The 19323-nt window shown below is 46.3% G+C and overlaps 1 protein-coding gene across 3 annotated transcripts in view; it reads right to left on the bottom strand.

Annotated features, from left to right (window-relative positions):
- LOC146859096 (eosinophil peroxidase-like) overlaps nt 1-19323 on the bottom strand; it is a 306952-nt gene that overhangs the window by 142591 nt on the left and 145038 nt on the right. For all 3 annotated transcript variants that reach the window (XM_085649750.1, XM_085649749.1, XM_085649751.1), the window contains exon 6: nt 15908-16037. In XM_085649750.1, coding sequence (XP_085505876.1) covers nt 15908-16037 — 130 coding nt within the window. The remainder of the gene's footprint in view (nt 1-15907; nt 16038-19323) is intronic.

Raw genomic sequence — 19323 nt, 5'->3', positions numbered from 1 at the left:
GCTATGTCCTACGATCCACACTAGCATTTGGAAGGTATGGCTGGAAGGTATGGAAAGATGTGTGTAGCTCATGTAGTTCCTTCGTAGAGTAAGAGATATGTTTAAAGATGGGGAAAAATTGATTGGAAGATAAGAAGCATTGGGTACTAAAAACTAGGGTGCATATTAGTTGCACGAAAAGGCATGTTTGTCATTGGTTAATAAAGAGCAGTCTAAACGTGGAGTCCATACGATGAAATGTGCTCAGCTTAACCAGACGTGCTACTTGCATTTGGAAGGTACATTTGGAACTTAAAACAGTGGTGAACTTTTAACCTGCAGGTGCTGTTAAATGTTCGAGAATATGCTGAAAAAAAACCTGTTATGTTTAAAAAAATCATGAACTTTTAACCTGCAGGTGTCGTAGAATGTTCCAGAAAGTGTGGTGATAAAATAGGTTGAACTTCTGACCTGTATGTGGCGCGGAATATTAAGTAGCTTTTCAGATGGAAAATTCAAAAATAACCAATGGAGATAAGTTTTGGAATGTAGATGAAGGAATTAAGTATTCTGATTTGTTCTTTACATGTTTTTATATGTGGAGCGACAGAGAAATTGTGCTATTACTGGTTCCATTCTTGATGAAAGCGGTGCATTACATGTACTGTGTGACAAAGAAAGATTTGCATGCGTGTATGACATTTGAAATCTGCATACCAACTATAAAGGTGAGGTAGAAATGAATAAGGTGTGTTATGTGTTCTGTAGTAGTGATTAAGTATTTGAGGTGATATTTTTAAGTTTGAAAGTATTTTTTATTTCATAATAATATACTATTAGTAAAGTGTGGTGTGTCATATTGGTTATAAAATATGCATAACGTTTGACCTGTTGTTAAATAAGTACTTTAGATATGTTTAGGAATTTTTCACAAAGAAGAAATGTAGTTTGTCATCTTTAAAGGACTGTATGGTTTTGAAAATGAGGTACAGCATTAATTTGGGTTTGCTAATGTATTTAGGCGAGATAAACAATATGTCCCACGTTTGCAAATTATACTTTTTGTGGAAGTAGTGGGGAATGTGGGGTAGGAGATGTATGTGTTATTAAGTTAAAAGCGATAAAACCAAACCCAGAAATGTTAAGTGGACAGGTTGTGGTCTCATTTTTTTTTTTTTTTTTTTTGAAAACCTTTATTGACAGTTCAATAGAGAACAAGTATGGGCCTACAACCCCCCGGGGCCGGCCGCTAAGCAATCAGAACAAAAAAAGGGGCAAGTGTAAACACAGGCAGCACATCGGGGAGCAGAGTCGTGATGCTAATACTGTGAACAGCGTAGGTAGGGCACCAGGAGAAAAAGGTTTTCGTTTTATAATGAAACGAGGCAGAAGGATCAGGTGCCAGACAATTTTCAAACAGCAATTACAGGTATGCAGAGTAATAGACGTAAACGATTTACAGCAATCTATTAGGTCAATAGCGCAAACACAAGAACATCAGGATGAGGAAGAGTACCATAAGCAGTTGCGCCTGCAGTCCCCCGCCAGAACTCCCGGAGAGCACCCCGGAAATTGTGGTACACATGGAGCTGCAACGAGTCATAGCAAAGGAGGTGTATCACGCTGATCCCAGAAAAAGAAAAACAAAAAGAATCAGAGAAGAAAAAGGAGGCCATGGAAAAAGAGATAAAAGACGAAAGAATCCCCTCCCCCAACCCCCCACCCTGCACCTCTGCAGATGAGTACGGCCCCCCCCCCAGCAGTGTGCCTGTCGCCCTGGAACCAGACCCGAAATATAGGAGAAGAGGGAAAAAGAAGTAGGAAAAGAACCCCACCAGACGGGGGGGTGGAGAAAGTATTAATAAACTGGAGGAGGGCCTTCAAAACATACCCCCGGCTTCTCCCTCCCGCACGGTAAGTTTCCCCCAAAGTGAACAATAAACAGCACAAAAGCGATCTTCTCAAAGAAAGATGGGGAGCACTATGCACCTATTATGCTGTTAGCTATGCCAGGAGAGCACGCAACCCCTGAGCCCGCCCGTCCACTAGATGACCACCCCTGAAGGATCAGCCTTATCCCTGACCACTCTTTGGAATTCTGCCCATGCCTACCCCTCGACCCAGCACCATATCCGACGTTACAAGGTAGAGGATTGTCCAAAAACGTCCGAGAAGCGACGCACACAGATGGGGTGGAAGTCTCTGAGCATCAACACAGTCCGCAGCGTGGAGAAACAGGCTTCTCAGTGCTGCCCCAGGATATGCACTGCACTCAAGGTCCAGGAAGGCAGAAGCAGCCAAAGCAGACAATAGTTGCTGGAGTTGTCCCTGGGTCGCAGGAGGGCACGTACGGGACGAGGCTACCACATCCCACTCAGGTCCAATGCCTCCGGGACAGATCAGGCCCTCAGCTGGACGAACACACTGTAGCATACTGGCCTGAGTGTCCAGCCGTGCACTAACCTCAGGGGTGGCCGCCAAAGTGTCCTCCTGTGCGCAGTGTGGGTAGTCCCTATGTACGTGCGGACAGGCGGGCCGCCATTGCCCCAACGCCGACGCCACACCGTCGAGCTTACTCCCCAAGACCCGGACACCATGAATCAAGGAGGAGTGAAGAGCACCAAGGGCCTCGAGGAGGTCGCCGTACCCCAGCACAGCTCTCTGCGATCGCGCCGCCACACTCCCAAAAGTCGCACTCTCACAAGCCCGCTGCGACCCAGCGGACAGGATGGTAGGCTTCATCGCAACAAGATGGCCGCCAAGTATGCCCGACCCTCACCTGGGCCGGGACCCTGGGACAAGCGTCTCGATGGCCACGTCGCTGGTGACCGGGTTCCGGGGGCAGGCGAAAAGTTATCCGTTGCGTGGTCACGGGCAACAGTCGTCCCCACTACGGACCCGCTCCCGTAAAAAGCCGGGAGCGGCCCGCAATGATCAGGGCAGGATACGGGCGGCAGCCGGGCAGCTCACCATCAAAGGCAGGGGCAGCCACCGGAGGATCTGAGAATTGCCCCCACGGGCATGCACTCGGACCGCTACACTTGACAGTAGAAACGACCACGACGAAATGAGGCCGAGTTTGGCACCGCTCCGGTGGACCGCCTCCGCCCAGTCACAACAGGCCGCTGTTGTTGAACTGCCACCCGGCCACGGCGTCCACTTGAGGTCCCGGCTCCAGGGCCGCACAGGCCGCAAAGTTCAAATGCTCGTTTCTCCGGCGATACCGCAGCCAGAAACCTCGGAGTCACGCAGTCGGGTGCCACTCTCCTTCAGAAACACGACCGCGTAGCACAGGTTAAGGATCTCGTGCAGGATATCCGTGCGGGATGCGGAGGTTCACGGAGCCGGGAGTCTACGCTGCCGTCCCGGTCGCCATCTTGGCTCCTCCCCTGTGGTCTCATTTTTGACAGTGAGAGGTAGATTTGAATATAAGTCTAGGTAGGTTGTTGTACTGTGAGGCCGTCTACAGTATTTGGAGATTACATGGAGATAATAAAAGTGATACGTTCCTTTTATATGTACGCATAGTTTGAATCATTTGAACATAGGTTCAGATATAATATGAACATAGTTTCTGGTTTGGGTATAGTTAATAGTTTTAGTAGTTTGTGACTAGTGAATAATAAAAAGGTAGATATACTAAAATATATGGTAGTAAACATATTACTGATTGTCTGTTCTTACGAAATAGAAGTGGTTGGGGAGTGTTTCTTTAGAAGAGATGTTTTATAAATGTGTGAGAGATAAAAAAGAAATTAAAATGTTCGGTATATTTTCTGTATGACTTTCTTGACATTAGTAAACTACATGGGATTATAAGTGATACTAATTGTCAGCCTGTGTCCCTGTGCTGAATATACGTAGGTGTTTAAGTGGTCCAGGTTTTACCGGTGCTCAGCTTCACTATCCCTTTTGAGACACTCGTCAATTATTTCATTCCATTTAATGTCCTTAATATATATATACAGTAAAGGGACGGTATATCAAAAGTTTGGAAATTAGAACTTTGTTTACTCTCCCCATCCTCTTTTATACACTCTACAGAGTGTTTAAACGACTTTATTAATATACAGATGTTATTGCATAAAGTTAATCAAGGGCGAGTGTGGAGGTGGTGTAGTGGTACTGGGACTATTTATAAACCGCCTTATGGTATGGTGTATGTTTTACTTGCAAAATTGCAGGTTTCAATACCTTTTGCTGATGAGCGTTCCGGCAGACACCTGTTGAAATTAAGTCTATGTATGGCTATAGTGGCGCTAACGGGAGTGCTGGGGCTCGTTGTTTGATTTCGTAAGGTTAAGCAAAGGCAGGGGTGGGAGAGGTGGGTATGTTGCTGATTATAACACAGACATTTGTAACGTGCACATGTGTAGCTAGTAAAGGTGATGTAGTGCCACTGGGTCCATTTATAAAGCGCTCTATGGCATGGTATATGTTTTATCCGGAAATTTGCATGTTTTAATACCTTTTGTTGCTGAGTGTTCCGGCAGACACTTGTTGAAATTAAGTCCCTGTATTGCTCTACCAGGTTTGCTGGGGCTCTTTCTTTGATTTCGTAAGGTTAAGCAAGGATGGGGATGAGGGTGGTGTAGTGGCAATGGGCCCATTTATGAACCGCTTTATGGTATGGTATATGTTTTAGTCACAAATTTGCATGTTTAAATACCTTTTGATGCTGAGTGTTCCGGCAGACACTTGTTGAAATTAAGTCCCTGTATTGCTCTACCAGGTTTGCTGGGGCTCTTTCTTTGATTTCGTAAGGTTAAGCAAGGATGGGGATGAGGGTGGTGTAGTGGCAATGGGCCCATTTATGAACCGCTTTATGGTATGGTATATGTTTTAGTCACAAATTTGCATGTTTTAATACCTTTTGTTGCTGAGTGTTCCGGCAGACACTTGTTGAAATTAAGTCCCTGTATTGCTCTACCAGGTTTGCTGGGGCTCTTTCTTTGATTTCGTAAGGTTAAGCAAGGATGGGGATGAGGGTGGTGTAGTTGCACTGGGCCCATTTATGAACCGCTTTATGGTATGGTATATGTTTTACTTGCAAATTTGCATGTTTTAATACCTTTTGGTGATGAGTGTTGCAGCAGACAGCTACGCAAATCACACAACATTTCTGTGGATAACAAAACTTTGTGCTGATAGACACTCTTGCACTGTGGTAGAAGGCTGCCAGTATTGATGGCAAATTATGAAACTTGGTGCCATTGTACATTTAAATGGAAGCTTGGACCATTTCTTTGTTACTATGGTGCAGTCAGGGCTTTAAGTGGGAAAAAAACTGGGGGTGCTCTAAAAGGGGCATGGCAAACCTCTTAAAGGGGTGTGGGCTATCCAAGTAGGGGCGTGGTCTAAATCAAGATAACTAGCATTGTGTGCTTAAGAAAATCCCCTCCAATTATCCTACGTTCGGAAAACGCACTCTTTAAAGGATTTCCCTTCCTCCTACAACGTGGCTTACCTAGCATGATGTCTCCACTTCTCAGTAGTGAGAAAAATGAGCAGGCACACATCAATGTGCATGCTCTCACTGCAGTCCAATAAAAAAAAAAAAAGAAAACTGACTACCTTTGCGAGGGTCATAAATAGAGCCCGATAGAGACCCGTTTCGAGGCCTTCTGAAAATAACTGCCGGTGCTCAGAGCCGGCCCACTTAAAGCCCTGCATCCATCCATCCTAAGCACTGCGCCATCCAACGATCTTTCAATTCATCCATACATTCCTACCTACATACATACATACATCTGTCCCTGCACTTATCCTAAGCATCTATCAGCCCACTCGCCTATGGTAAGCTCTGTGCCATCCATCCAGCCATACGCCCATATATCCATACATACATCTGTCCCATAACCAATCGTAAGTATCTATCAGCCCACCCGTCTATCCTAAGTCCATGCATCCATTCATCCTTCCATCCATTCATACATCCATCCATCCATCTAGCTATCCATTCATCCATCTGGTCATCCATCCACTCACACTTTATTCAACTATCCGTCCTTATTTCCGTGCACCTTCCGCCCCGATCCTAAATACTGCGTATACTCATCCACCCAGCCTCTTAAGGGGCCGAAAAGGCTGGCGATAAGCATTGAAAGGCAGATGTTTCTGATAAAGAGGAAGAAAGCTTTGAGTTGCTCTATGTGGACCATAGTTCATCACCCTTCTCTGGTGGTATTTTAATCAAAGGTTGATCCATCAAAAGAAATGTAAAGCAGCTTTTCAGTGTAAGACGTTAATTTAGAAACATAACGGGGCATATTATCAAGAACAGCGTTAACCCCTTCAGTGCCCGCCCCTTTCCCCGCCCTGTGCCGGCCGTTTCATTAGCGGGCGGGGTTTATGACGAGCTGGTCTCGTCATGGGCACAGCGCCACCGCGGCCCATGACGAGACCAGCTCGTCATGGGCATTGAAGAGGTTAATAATAGGCTTGATAATATGCCCTTGTGAATTCCCATAGCAGCCCAGGTTCTGGTGTGAAGCAGGGCTTCTATGGGAATTCACAAGGGTATATTATCAAGCTCATTATCGCCGCTTTAGCGGCAGTTTCCTGCTACTAAAACGGCGATAATTTTAACGCCTTTCTTGATAATATGCCCCTAAGTGAGCCAGGCAAAGCGTGTGTTTTCATAGCACTACAACAAGACACTGTGAAAGGTGGGAGCAGGGTTGTCCTGGAGTTGGCTGCGTGTGGTCGTCTCAAAGGTGCAACCAGAGCGAATTTCGGGGGAGGCTTATTCTTTCAGCAATAGGCAGAGTGGGGATGTAGGGGCTCTAAAAAGGGGTGAAAAAGAACAGAGCATTATTTACAAGCAAATGGTCTTTTGTAGACCTGTTGTGAAGTACTCGGGTGCGGCTCTGTGTGTGCGATTGGGAAGCTGTCTCAGGGAGTCCAGGGCAATGGGCGTTGCGCGCCTGGTGGTCTCTCTGCTAATCACGCCACGATGATGTTGCTTCTGGCCTGCAAAAAATGAAGGGAAATCCTGAGAGAAAATGGCTCTCTTTAAAGGATTTCTTTTCTCCTACAACGCGACTCACCTGGCATGATGTCTCCACCTCTCAGTAGTGAGCAATGTGCATGCTTTCACTGTCTTACTACAGTCCAATAAAGAAAAGAAAACAACGGACTACCTTTGCGAGGCCTGAAAATAGAGCCCCATAGAGATCCGTTTCGAGGCCCCCCAAAAATAAACTGCTGGTGCTCAGACCCCCACCGACCCCCCCCCACTTAAAGCTTTGGGTGCAATGTTATGTTTGCGAAGTTGTATATAAAATTGTTAAGTTAATAATGGAAATTTTCTGTGTGCCGTTTGGTTGATAATATCATCCTAAGTACATAGATTACAATTTTTAAAAATACTATCTATAAAGTTGTCTGCAGTGGGTTGCATTGTGAGTGCTGTGGTGTGGTGGGGTGCCAGGAAAAGAAAACATGATAAAGAAACAGTATCTGTTACCCGGAGACAAAAACAATTTCAAGAAATTCGTCAGAGACTGTTTCGAACTAGAGTGATTCAGAATTTAATGAAAACATGCTGCAAATATAAAAAGAAAGTGCTGCAATTCAAACAGAAGCAGCGTATTGAAAGTATAGTGGATACTGCTTTCACTTTAAAACAGAAGTTATTCATTGTGATTTTGAAGAGGATCAAAGTGTTGGATAAAATAATCAAAGTGTTGAAAGAGAAAAGTAGAAGAAAAAGACTTGTGAACAGAACCAACTTTTGCAAAATCTTTAGTGGAGATTGGAAACATACTTCTACTAGTGAGACTTTTTTTAATAAGGAAAGTTACTTCCAGGAAAATAGTTTACTATTTGCAGTTGATACTGGAGGTCGTTGCTACGAAGTTCAGGATGGTTGTCCCCTTCCAAAAGAGGAATTGGTTGGTAAAAGTGCAGAAGAGTTAATAGCTGAAGAAGTGCAAGGGAAACGTATTCAAGTTCCTGTGTATAAGTGGGGTTATAGCAGTATTTGTAGTATTCAACAGGAATCTATTGATATAATGCAAAATTTGCTACGAGAATATACACAGAAAAGTATTAAACAGAAGATTAAGTTGTTGCAAGGACTAGATCCATGTAATGTAAGAAAATATACTGAGAAGCATGGGCATTCTCTGGCTTGTCTTTCAAGAAAAGTGTGTAAAAGTGTTTTTCATCACTTGAGGATGTTAGCAGTACACCATTCAGAAATGCGGAAGTTTGTAAGGAAACTGTACTATGTAAAAAGTTCTGCATTATGTTTAAGTGAACTGAATACAGGTCTTTTACATGGTTCTTTATCAGATGTTCAAAAAAAGTGTGATGATATTGAAATGCGATATTTTTGTTCAGAAGAGCAGTCCATAGAAAGTGAAAGTATGACAATTACAGATGTTGAAGGAGATGGGAAAGTGATTAGCACTGATCAGTGTGAAGAAGAAATTGGAAAGTTTAATGTAGTGTGCTCTGAAATACCAAACTATGTTTGTGTTTGTTGTCGACGTACTCATTATAAAAGTCAAACTAGGAATGTTGATTTGTATTTGAAAAGTGAAAAGGAGAACAATAGTAAGTGGGAAGAATTTGCAACTTACTTGTTGGTGGAAGGTCGATTTGAGTTAGGTAGTGATCAACGTATATGTAAATATTGTTACAACAAATTAGAAGAGAACAAAATGCCTGCTAGAGCAGTACATAATAACTTAGAATTAGTAGCTATTCCGGAGGAACTTGCAGAATTGAATACATTTGAGTCGGTTCTAATTTAATCTGTGCATCCTTTTCAAACTATAATTTGGATGGAGCCCAAAACAGGTAAACTGCCACCAACAGACTTGCAAAGAGGGCTGAAAGGAAGAGTGGTGTACTTACCTTTGGATTTTAAGAAAAATATTGAAACTTTTGCTGGAGAGAAAGAGGAAAATTAGGCAGTAGTCATTCTAGTAAATGGTGTACCAAAAAAGAGTTGGATATCCCAGGCTGAAGGGTTGGAGCCGAGGATAAGGACCTCCAATTTGTTTTGTCTGTGTTCAGCTTCAGTCGGCTGGTCTTCATCCAGTCGGCGATGGCCTTCATTCCTTCGTGGAGGTTGGCTTTGGCGGTGATGGGGTCCTTGGTGAGGGAGAGAATCAGTTGAGTGTCGTCGGCGTAGGAGATTATGTTGAGGTCGTGCTGTCGGGCGACGTGTGCGAGCGGGGCCATGTAAATGTTGAACAGTGTCAGGCTGAGGGAGGAACCCTGGGGTACGCCGCAGATTATCTCGGAGGCTTCAGATCGGAATGGGGAGTCGGACGCTCTGGGTTCTGCGGAGAGGAAGAAGGTGGTCCATTCCAGGGCTTTGTCTCGGATCCCTACGGCGTGGAGGCGTGCGCGTAGTGTGCGGTGGCAAACGGTGTCGAAGGCGGCGGAGAGGTCCAGGAGGATGAGGGCTGTGGCCTCACCGTTGTCCAGCAGTGTCCTGATGTCATCGGTGGTGGCGATGAGGGCTGTGGTTGCTGCGGAACCCTGACTGGGAGGGGTCCAGGATTCTGTTTTCTTCGAGGTATCGGGTTAGCTCTCTGTTGACAATCTTCTCGATGACCTTGGCCGGGAACAGGAGCAGCGAGATGGGCCGGAAGTTCTTGAGGTCTCTAGGGTCTGCCTTGGTTTTTTTGAGTAGGGCGTTGATCTCGGCGTGTTTCCAGCTCTCTGGGAAGGTTGCGGTCTCGAGGGAGAGATTGATGATGTTGCGCAGGTGGGGTGCGATGGAGCTGCTGGCTTTGTTGAAGATGTGGGGCGGGAATGGGTCTGATGGGGAGCCGGAGTGGATTGTGCTCATGGTTTTGATGGTGTCATCGATGCTCACGCTGGTCAGGCTAGCAGGGGGTCATGGTCGATGGTGTGCAGAGAGTCTGTTGTGTTGCTGTCTGTAGGGGCTGTCTGGGTGTTGAAGCTGTCGTGGATGTCTGCTATCTTGCGGTGGAAGAAAGTTGCGAGGGAGTCGCACAGGGCTTGCGACGGCAGGATGTCGTTGATGTTGAAGCTTGGGTTGGAGAGTTCCTTTACGATGTTGAAGAGTTCCTTGCTATTGTGTGCATTGTTGTCGAGGGGGTCTTTGGAGGAGGTCCTCTTGGCAGTCCTGATGAGGTGATGGTGGTTGTGAGTGGCGTCCTTGTGGGCTGCGTGGCTGTCCGCTGTGCCATTTCTTCTCTAGTTTCCGGCAGGCTCGCTTGGAGGCTAGGAGTTCTGGGGTGAACCAGCTGCCCCTCTTGCTGGTGTCTCTGTGGGGAGGTTTCTTCAGCGGGGCGAGAGTGTTGGCGCAGTCGTCGATCCAGCATCTGAAGCTGTGGGCAGCGTCGTCGGTGTTGGAGGGATCAGAGGGTGGGCTGAGAGCGAGGTTTGCGTGTAGTTGGTCTTCAGTGATTTTTCTCCAGCAGCGGCGAGGGATCTGTTGGGTGTTGTGGTGTGCGGTGGGTTTCTGGAAGGAGAAGTGGATGCAGCGGTGGTCGGTCCAAAGGAGTTCGGTGGTGTGGCAGAAGGCAACGTGGGGGCTTGCGGAGAAGATGGGGTCAAGCGTGTGGCCGGCGGAGTGGGTAGGCGTTGTGACGAGTTGCCTCAGTCCGAGGTTGGTGAGGTTATCGATCAGGGTTGTCGAGTTGCTGTTGTTGTTGTTCTCCAGGTGAAAGTTCAGGTCTCCAGGGAGGATGTAGTCGGTGGAGGTCAGGGCGTGCTTGCTGACGAAGTCGGCGATGGAGTCGCTGAACTGGGGTCGGGGTCCGGGGGGTCTGTAGATGAGGGTGCCTCTGAGGGTGGAGTTGGGGTCTGTGTGGATCTGTAAATGCATGTGTTCGGCGGTGCTGAGGGTGTCGTCGGTGCTGGTCGAGACCCTGATGCTGTTCTTGTGGACGATGGCGATTCCTCCTCCAACTCCGTTGGTGCGGTCTCTGCGGGTGATCTTGTAGCTGTCTGGGATGGCTATGGCGATGTCAGGTGCGGAGGAGTCGTTCATCCAGGTCTCTGTCAGGAAGGCAACGTCCGGGGATGATGTGTCGAGCAGGTCCCAGAGCTCGACGGCATGTTTGCGTGCAGAGCAGGTGTTCAGTAGGATGCATTGGAGGTGGTTGAGGTCTTTCTTGGCGGGTTGTTTGGCAGGTCTGAGGCTGGTGTAGCTGCAGTTCCGACAGGTGAAGGGACCGTGTGTGCATTTCGCGGCGGCCTTGAAGCAGGTGTGGGTCCGTCTGGGGTTGAGAGTGTGGAGTGAGCTAGCATCGTAGCAGTGGTGGTCGTCGTGGCAGGTGTGGGGACCAGGGGTTCTGGCGCTGGGCACGGTCCAGGCACGGACGGACGAACGAAGACAGGCTTGCCTTAGGCGTGCCAGTGGCGTGGCCACGCAGCGGCCGCCATATATGGGGATGTGTGAGGGAGGAGCAGCTGGAAGATGGGAGGCGGGAGGCAGCGGCAGCGAATGGGCAGTGAGGGGGCGGGGCCACAGGGGATGCAGCGGCACAATCAGGGGCAGCAAGGGGGAAAGAGAAGGTAAGAGGGCACAGAATGAAGGGGCAGCGAGAGAGATACAGAAGGGAAAACGGGCACAATCAGGGGCAGTGAGGGGGAAACAGAAGGCAAAAACGAGCACAATCAGGGGCAGCAAGGGGGAAACAGAAGGTAAGAGGGCACAGAATGAAGGGGCAGCGAGGGGGAAACAAGGCAAAATCGGGCACAATCGGGGGAAGCGAGAGGGAAACAGAAGGCAAAAATGAGCATAATCAGGGGCAGCGAGGGGGAAACAGAAGGCAAAACGGCACAATCAGGGCACAAATCAGGGGCAGCGAGGGGGAAACAGAAGGCAAAAATGAGCACAATCAGGAGCAGCAAGGGGGAAACATAAGGTAAGAGGGCACAGAATGAAGGGGCAGCAAGGGGGAAACAGAAGGCAAAAACGGGCACAATCAGGGGCTGCGAGGGGGAAACAGAAGGCAAAAACGAGCACAATCAGGTGCAGCGAGGGGGAATCAGAAGGCAAGCAAAATGGGCACAGATAAGAATGCAGGCAGTACAGGGAAGACAGACAGCGACAGAGATACAAACCTAAGGCCTACCACTGGCCACCAGGGATGAGGTGCAGGTGGTAGCCGGCGGGTGGAGGAGGGCCTCAATTTCTACAGCAGTGGCAGCGTCGGGACACACAGGCGGAGCTGTGTGGTGGGGGAGCGACCTACCAGCAGGGTCATTTAGTTAAACAAGACCCAATCCTGCAAGGAATGGTGTCGCGTAGACCCATGGTAACTTTTAACAAGGCTAGGTCAATGAGGAACTACCTGTTCAATACCAGCCCGGAAGTGACAAGAGGGGGACGTTGGCTAAAAGCCAGCCCCGGCTTCCACAAATGCTGTAAATGTAAGGCATGTAAATTTGGTGCAAATGTAAGACAGGTCTCATCACCCTTATTAAATAGTCCATGGAAAATAAGATGCTCACTGAACTGTAAAAGTGAATTTGTGGTCTACATCCTACAATGTACATGTCTAAAAATGTATGGTGGAAGCACAAAGCACAAATGGTACGTGTCCGTATTTTGTAACACCTCAGGGCAGTAAAAAATAACGACAAAAGTTATGTGGTAGCACGCCACATTAATGAGGTGATTAAGGTAACATCAATGAATTATCATATTTTGCAATTGATCAAGTACCTAAACAAAGAAGGGGTGGGAACCGAGAAAGTAAACTTCGCCAGCTTGAATCAAAATACATCTTATTATCTAATTCCAAGAATCCATTTGGATTAAATGCTGAAGAGGATTTGCATGTTCATTTAATGTAAAAGAGTTATCCATTGCAGTGAGATTTTAAATCAGCAATTTTAATATTTAACAGAGTTATGAAGGTAGACAAACATCATTCAAAATTAAAACTGAAGTGTCAATAACAAATCTTTCCTCTATGTAATAGCCAATTTATATTCCATTCAGGTGTTTTTAGCGATTAATAACTACGTAGTAATATTTAATCATCAATGCAACTGATAATGATATAAAATGAATATACTTTAGGATCATTTGTACTGTAAAGCACGTGCACTTTAATTAGCAAATTTGCACATATTTAAACTGTGGTAATGCATTTTGCACTGTAAAAGGGTATTGAATTTTAATCCTTTTATTGGTAGCAGTGTATTAAGACATGTGCGTACCAGCTTAAGTACTGTAAAGCACTTGCACTTTATTTAAGCAAATTTGTACATATTTGGAGTACTGTAATGAAGTTGCATATTAGATGATAAAGATATAAGGCTGCACACTTAAAGTGATCTATTTGGTTTAATCGTAGGTTCATCTGCAGATCGAAATGAAAAACTAACAGAATTTTTCAATTTAATTGAAGTGATTGAATATTCAAGAAAACGTGGATATGGGCACTTGCATTTTACTTGACGATTCCATTATTGAAAAGCATATTTTTTATCCCTATTTTGTCCTTTTTGTACAGTTCTTATGATTAAGGTTTTTAAATACAGAAAGTATCAAAATCGTTAATAAGAAATTAGTAATGGTAAACTGAGTACATATTGTTTCATGCTGAGAATAGTTAGAGAGAGGAAAAACTGTAATGAGACTTAAGAGTATAACCCATATAAGTTGATGAATTTATTTATTGTACACCTTTCATGAGATTTATCATAGAGTGGAATGATAGGACAAAAGGACACTTGCTCTGAATTTACATTGAGAAAAGAATATGTGTGCCTAATAACGTAATGTAAAGGTTCATGTTGTTTATGAATGACAAAGAAACCTTCCTTTAAAAAAAAAATCGTTATTATTAATATTTTTATGACAATGCAGAAATTGTGGTAATGAACAAAACGATAATTAGATAAAACATACATATAAGAGCCAGTGACTGAAAGTGAGTTTAGGCTTTAATAATACACAAAGGCTCCTGTTGATGTAAAAGTCTATCTTCTATGCCTATCGAAGGTGGGGTCATGTGACCGCAACACTCTGTTTTTTAATGCATTCTGTCAATGGCGACTGCATGTGTGAACAACGCAGGTGTGCCAAAACGCGTAACAGCGAAGATTTTGATTAAAATGCGAGACTGAATGGCAACGCTGCCACTGTGTGTCCGATTCATATGTGGGATTCGGAAATGGTGTTTATATATATATATATTCACTGAAAAAACCATAGGTTTCACACATGTTATAGTTAGGAATTAGCATTTAAAAAACCTTGCAAATTCACTTAAAAAACCATAGGTTTCACACATGTTATAGTTAGCTGGACATTTCACTCGTAAAAAACCATTGAAATTCCCCCGTTATAGTTAGTTCAGATAACTATAACTCGCGCGGCCGCCACTCTATCACAAGGACTATGTCATCAGTGATGCCACTGACCATGTCATGAGTGATGTAATATGTGACGTCATCAGCAGTGGATTGCGGTCGCGCGAGTTATAGTTATCTGAACTAACTATAACGGGGGAATTTCAATGGTTTTTATGAGTGAAATGTCCAGCTAACTATAACATGTGTGAAACTTATGGTTTTTTAAGTGAATATAGATAAAGATATAGATATATAGATATATATACACACACTACATTTTCACCTTCCCATATTCGTTTTGAATTTTCCCTTTTTTATTGTAGTAGTTGGATACATAATTTCTAAACCTAGCCTTGCCATGAAGAGCCTAAAGGGGATGAACCTTTTCTTTGGAAAGTTTCACGCAGAAATATGTGCAGCGCCAAAGTTAGTAGCAAAGCACAAAGGGCCTCATTACGATGTTGGTCGGTAAGACACGACCACTCATCGGAGGCTTACCGACCGAACTTGGTAGGTTTACAGGCAGTGGGGAGCATCTTTGGTGCTCCCCTGAAAATCCCTGCACTGTGCAGGAATTTACACAAACTTCCATTTCTCAATGGGAGCTTGCGCTGCAGGCTGTTTCCACCCACCGCACAAGCTCCCATAGAGAAATCGTAATAAGGTGTACGGAACGGCCGACATATGGTCGATCGGTTCTCACACAGAAACAGTGTTGGTCAGAGGTAACTCCAACCGACATCATAGTAGGGGCCAAAGGGGTTTATTTACAAGCCCTTGCGCCGCCGGTGCGTCACTTTCAACATAGGAAAAAGTGACATACTGGTGGCGCAAGGGGCTTGTAAATAAGTCTGAAAATACTTTTTCCGTAGAAAGTCTGATACTTAACCATAGCTACACATCACCTCCTGATAAAACATACATATATAGAAGAGTGTATATTATATATATTAATGCAACTAATATGTAGCTTTTCTAAATGTATCCGCTTTAACAAGGTCCTTTTTATTTTTCTCTCTATTATTGTACTCATTTTGTACTTAATTCTTAAAACTTCTTATATCAACTTCTTATCTTATGCATTCACTTAAATTGCCATTTAATCTAGTTTAAATTATTTAATGTTAATACTTTTATGTTCTATATTTTCATTATTTATAATTACTCACCTGTACTGATCTGTCAAGTACAGTTTTACCCGATGTAATCAATCATGATGTAAATGGAGCAATACTCACCTGTGAAGTAATGACTCTTGATGTATTTCATGTGCGATGTCATGGTGGTACACCGCCTAAGTGATGATGCGTGCATGGAATGTGGTGAGTGTAGTGCGTGGAATGCTCACAGTGAGAGTCAGTAGGATCGGGAGGTTGAAGAAACAAGTCTTTGTCCCAAGTGGGGTGTCCTACCTACATTTTACTGACTGGCACCTGATATATTCAAAAAGTAATCTGTCTTTGGTGATTCCTGCTCTGTGCCTACTACAGAACGTGTTTTGTACTGCCCCTCTATCATCTGGTAACAAGACATCTCTTCTCTTCACCACCGGCTCTCCCATTAGTCATGGCACAGAGCAGAAGCCCCTCCTACTTCACCGTGGGTCCAGCCCCTCAGACTCTACCAGAGGGAGCGCAAATCCATTGATACTTCTGTTCTCTGTCCATCCTTTGGGCAGTAAACGGCCATCTTCATATTCTGCAGGCAGCCAACGAGCAAATCCCCTGTTTGAAGCACCAAGAAGTGGATTCCTCCTACAGCGAGAATGAAAGACAAATGCAAGGCATGCTGGGATTAGACACTGATAGTAATCTTAGTGGTAAACTTTGCAAGGTCAACCATATTGAGCTACCAACCTATAAAATGCTGCTTTGAAGAACAGGTTGTGAACTAGGAGTTTTGAGATACAGCAATAAAATGGTGTTGTGTTGAAATTAATTGAACAAAATGCAGAAGAATGTCTCGGAACACCAACTGCAGTCCCATTGCTAAGCGCTTACTAACCAAAAAATGGGATCCTAAAGTTGAAAGAAAGAAGTAGAAGGAACTAGACAGACAAAACACTAAAAAAGTAGGTCTTTATTGGAACTTCAGAAGAAAGTATTCATAACCAGCACTATTAAGGTTAGGGGCCCATTGCTCTAAGGAGGCCTTGTATTATTGTTTGAACGTAAGTGATGCACAGCTGTCTAGTCCTGTATATTATGTAGTAATTATTTATTTATTTTGCAGTTTCATATAGCACAAACGTGGCCCAAGGAAATTAGAGCGCTGTACAAGAGAATGCTAATTAATGTGGACAAGCAATAGCAACAAAAAGCAGCAGAACAATACAATCAAGAAGAGGCAATGGGCATTAAGTGGTGCAGTTGAGAGCAGTTAGTGACCAAAGTGTCTTTGAAGGTGGAGGCGGGCTTGAAGTTCCCTTTTGAAGGTAACCCAGCATGGGGGCCATGTGTTGAGTTGGATAAGAGATTTGCAGATCCTAGTAGAAATACTGAAGAAAGATTGCCTCCTACATTACTCTTATTTGAATGTCAGTAGTTTGAGCAGGAGGGTTTCAGCATTCCTTGATCACAGTTGTGCACTAGAGATTTTCAGTTTCTTAGCCAGATAGGAGGCTGCAGAGTTTTGTGGAACTCTCTGAGCAAGGCAGACTGTCTTAAATTGTGCCCTCTCTTTAATGTAAAGCCATTCACAAGTGAGGATAGGAGAGATATGGTCAGCTTTTTTGTACCCTGAAACAAAGAAGGAGGCAGTGTGAAGAACAGCTCTGAGGGAGGCTAGGTGAACTTTCGAGAAAACCAGTGTTGGAAAGTGGGTTATTAATAGTGGTAAATATACATCTACCACTGGCAATGAAGCCACTAACAGTCTAGGGTTCAGTACAGGTCTCAATAGATTATTTCTAGAAGGCAGACTTAGCTTAGGAGACAGGTATGTAAAGCATTTAAAAACACAACTTCACTGAATAATTAAGACACAGCACACAATAAAAATCCCACACCAATTTATAAAAAAATAGGAAATATTTTTATCTTTAAAATGACACCAAGAGGGCGTGGCCAAGATGGCGAGCAGGTAAGACGTGTCTTGCATCGTCTCCCCGCTCCCGGGCGCCCAACTCAGCCCTGAGTTACGCTCTTCACCCCGTAAAAGTCAAACTTCACAAGGGAAATTCTCCCCCAACCCGTCTTACGCCTCGACAGAGCAAGGACTGAGGCTGGGGGCTCGAGAGTCGACTCACTCGCCAAGCATCGGACCGTGAGGCACTGACCCATAAATGGCGGCCGGACCCGACCGCTCCAACTGGGGGCCGGTGAGAAGCAGCTGAGACCTTACAGCCGCCAGAGAGGTAGTCGAGGGGTCCCTGGAGGATGCGGAACACGGTGGAAGGCTAGGTGGAGCACCCAACGCATGGCTTGAAGACAGAGGGAGAGAGAAGGCTGCCGGGGACCGGGAGCCGGTGAGGGGCCTAACAGGCTGTAAAGAGCCCGCAAAGAGAGTCACTGCGAAACCGGAGGAAGTGCAGGCTTGCTGACACGGAGCATCGGCCAGAGTTATTGACCTGTGCTCCCTTGCAGGCCTATTGTCGGAGCAGTGGCTTCCCTGCAGCCCTACACGGGGGCGATAGAGCGGTGCACCTGGGGGCCGGGACCGAAGTAAGACCTAGTGAGGCATACGTAGGCCTGCAGCGAGGTAGCAGGGGTAGTGACGGTGTCGATGACGGAGCAGCCACACGGCACAGGGGGACAACGGCCAGGCTCATCGACTGGCACCCGAGGGCAGCTGACAGCCAATCCAGGGAGCCGGCCCAGGCACAGTTGAGCACGCCGACCCCTGGAGAGACGGGACTGTGCAACCCAAGCGGTGGCGCCAAGAGGCCTGACTGTCAATCGAGCCCAGGCTGAGCCGAGAACCTACCCGGAGCGGAAACAGCCTGAAGCTACGCACCTCGGGAACTGCCTGGGACTTTAAACCGGGGATGACCCAAACGACGGAGAAGCGGCCATGGGAAATACCCGGCGGCAGTGACGAGGGGACGATGACTGCCCTGGGGGACAAGCAGAGGACCACTGAAGGCGATTGACTCTGGTGAGGAGAGTGGCGGGGCGCTCCACACAGAGATTGGCAGCGGAGGGAACAGAGCAGCTGCCTGAGAGGGAGAGGTGGATAGGGGCCTAGAGAGTTGCACAGGGTCTAGGCACGCGGTGGATGAGGTGGAGCAGGGTGCATAAGTAGCACGAAATACAGCAACGCTAGGCCATCAGCCAGAAAAACGCTCGGCGCCTGGGACCCCATACCGAGCCACAACGCTCCCGTTGACGAAGCTGCCACACGCAGACATCAGGCGAGGGCTGAATCGGCCCGGAAAAGGTGAAAGCCCCAGCGTGGTGTGGCTGAGGCGATGCTGAGCGGAGGAGAGGTGCGCTGATCTGCACCTCAGGGGCATCGGGCAGTAAGTCGACTGGCGCCGAAGGTCTTACGCAGAGCGGATCCACGGTACCCATAGCTAAGGCACCACAAGAGATAGTAACGGAACCCCGGCGGGTGGGCTTCATCTGGGCAGTTTCAGGCAGAGATTGGTGCAGGAAGGGCTCTGCCTGAGGAGGAGTGCACGATGGGCCCACACACGGGGGCAGTGAGACAGCCAGATACCTGAGCAGCAACGGATGGTGGAATAGAGGGGCAGAGAAGGGAAACAATACACAGAGAGCTCACTCTGCCCTGCAACGTATTGACCAAAGCACGTGCCTGGAGTGAATGTTCTGAGACGGTGGAGCTGTTGGACACACACAGCGGCCACACATAGTCCCGAAGCGCAGAGGGGCAAAGATACACTTCAGACCCTAAAACCTCCACTGTTAATATGGCTTCCATGATGGGGAAAAAAGACAGAACATTGAAAGACATGCTAACTAAGCCCCCAGCGGCGGGCAGTGGAGAAGACAGATCCTTCCCCACGAAACAACTTCAGCTCGACCTAGAGAGCATGGAGGCCCCGATCACCCGCTCCTTTTTGGAGACACTATTCAACAC

The sequence above is a fragment of the Triturus cristatus genome, chromosome 3_2, assembly GCF_964204655.1.
Source record: "Triturus cristatus chromosome 3_2, aTriCri1.1, whole genome shotgun sequence".
Lineage (NCBI taxonomy): Eukaryota > Metazoa > Chordata > Amphibia > Caudata > Salamandridae > Triturus > Triturus cristatus.
Note: the sequence above shows the minus strand (reverse complement) of the source record. Positions and strands in the feature narration are given on the sequence as shown.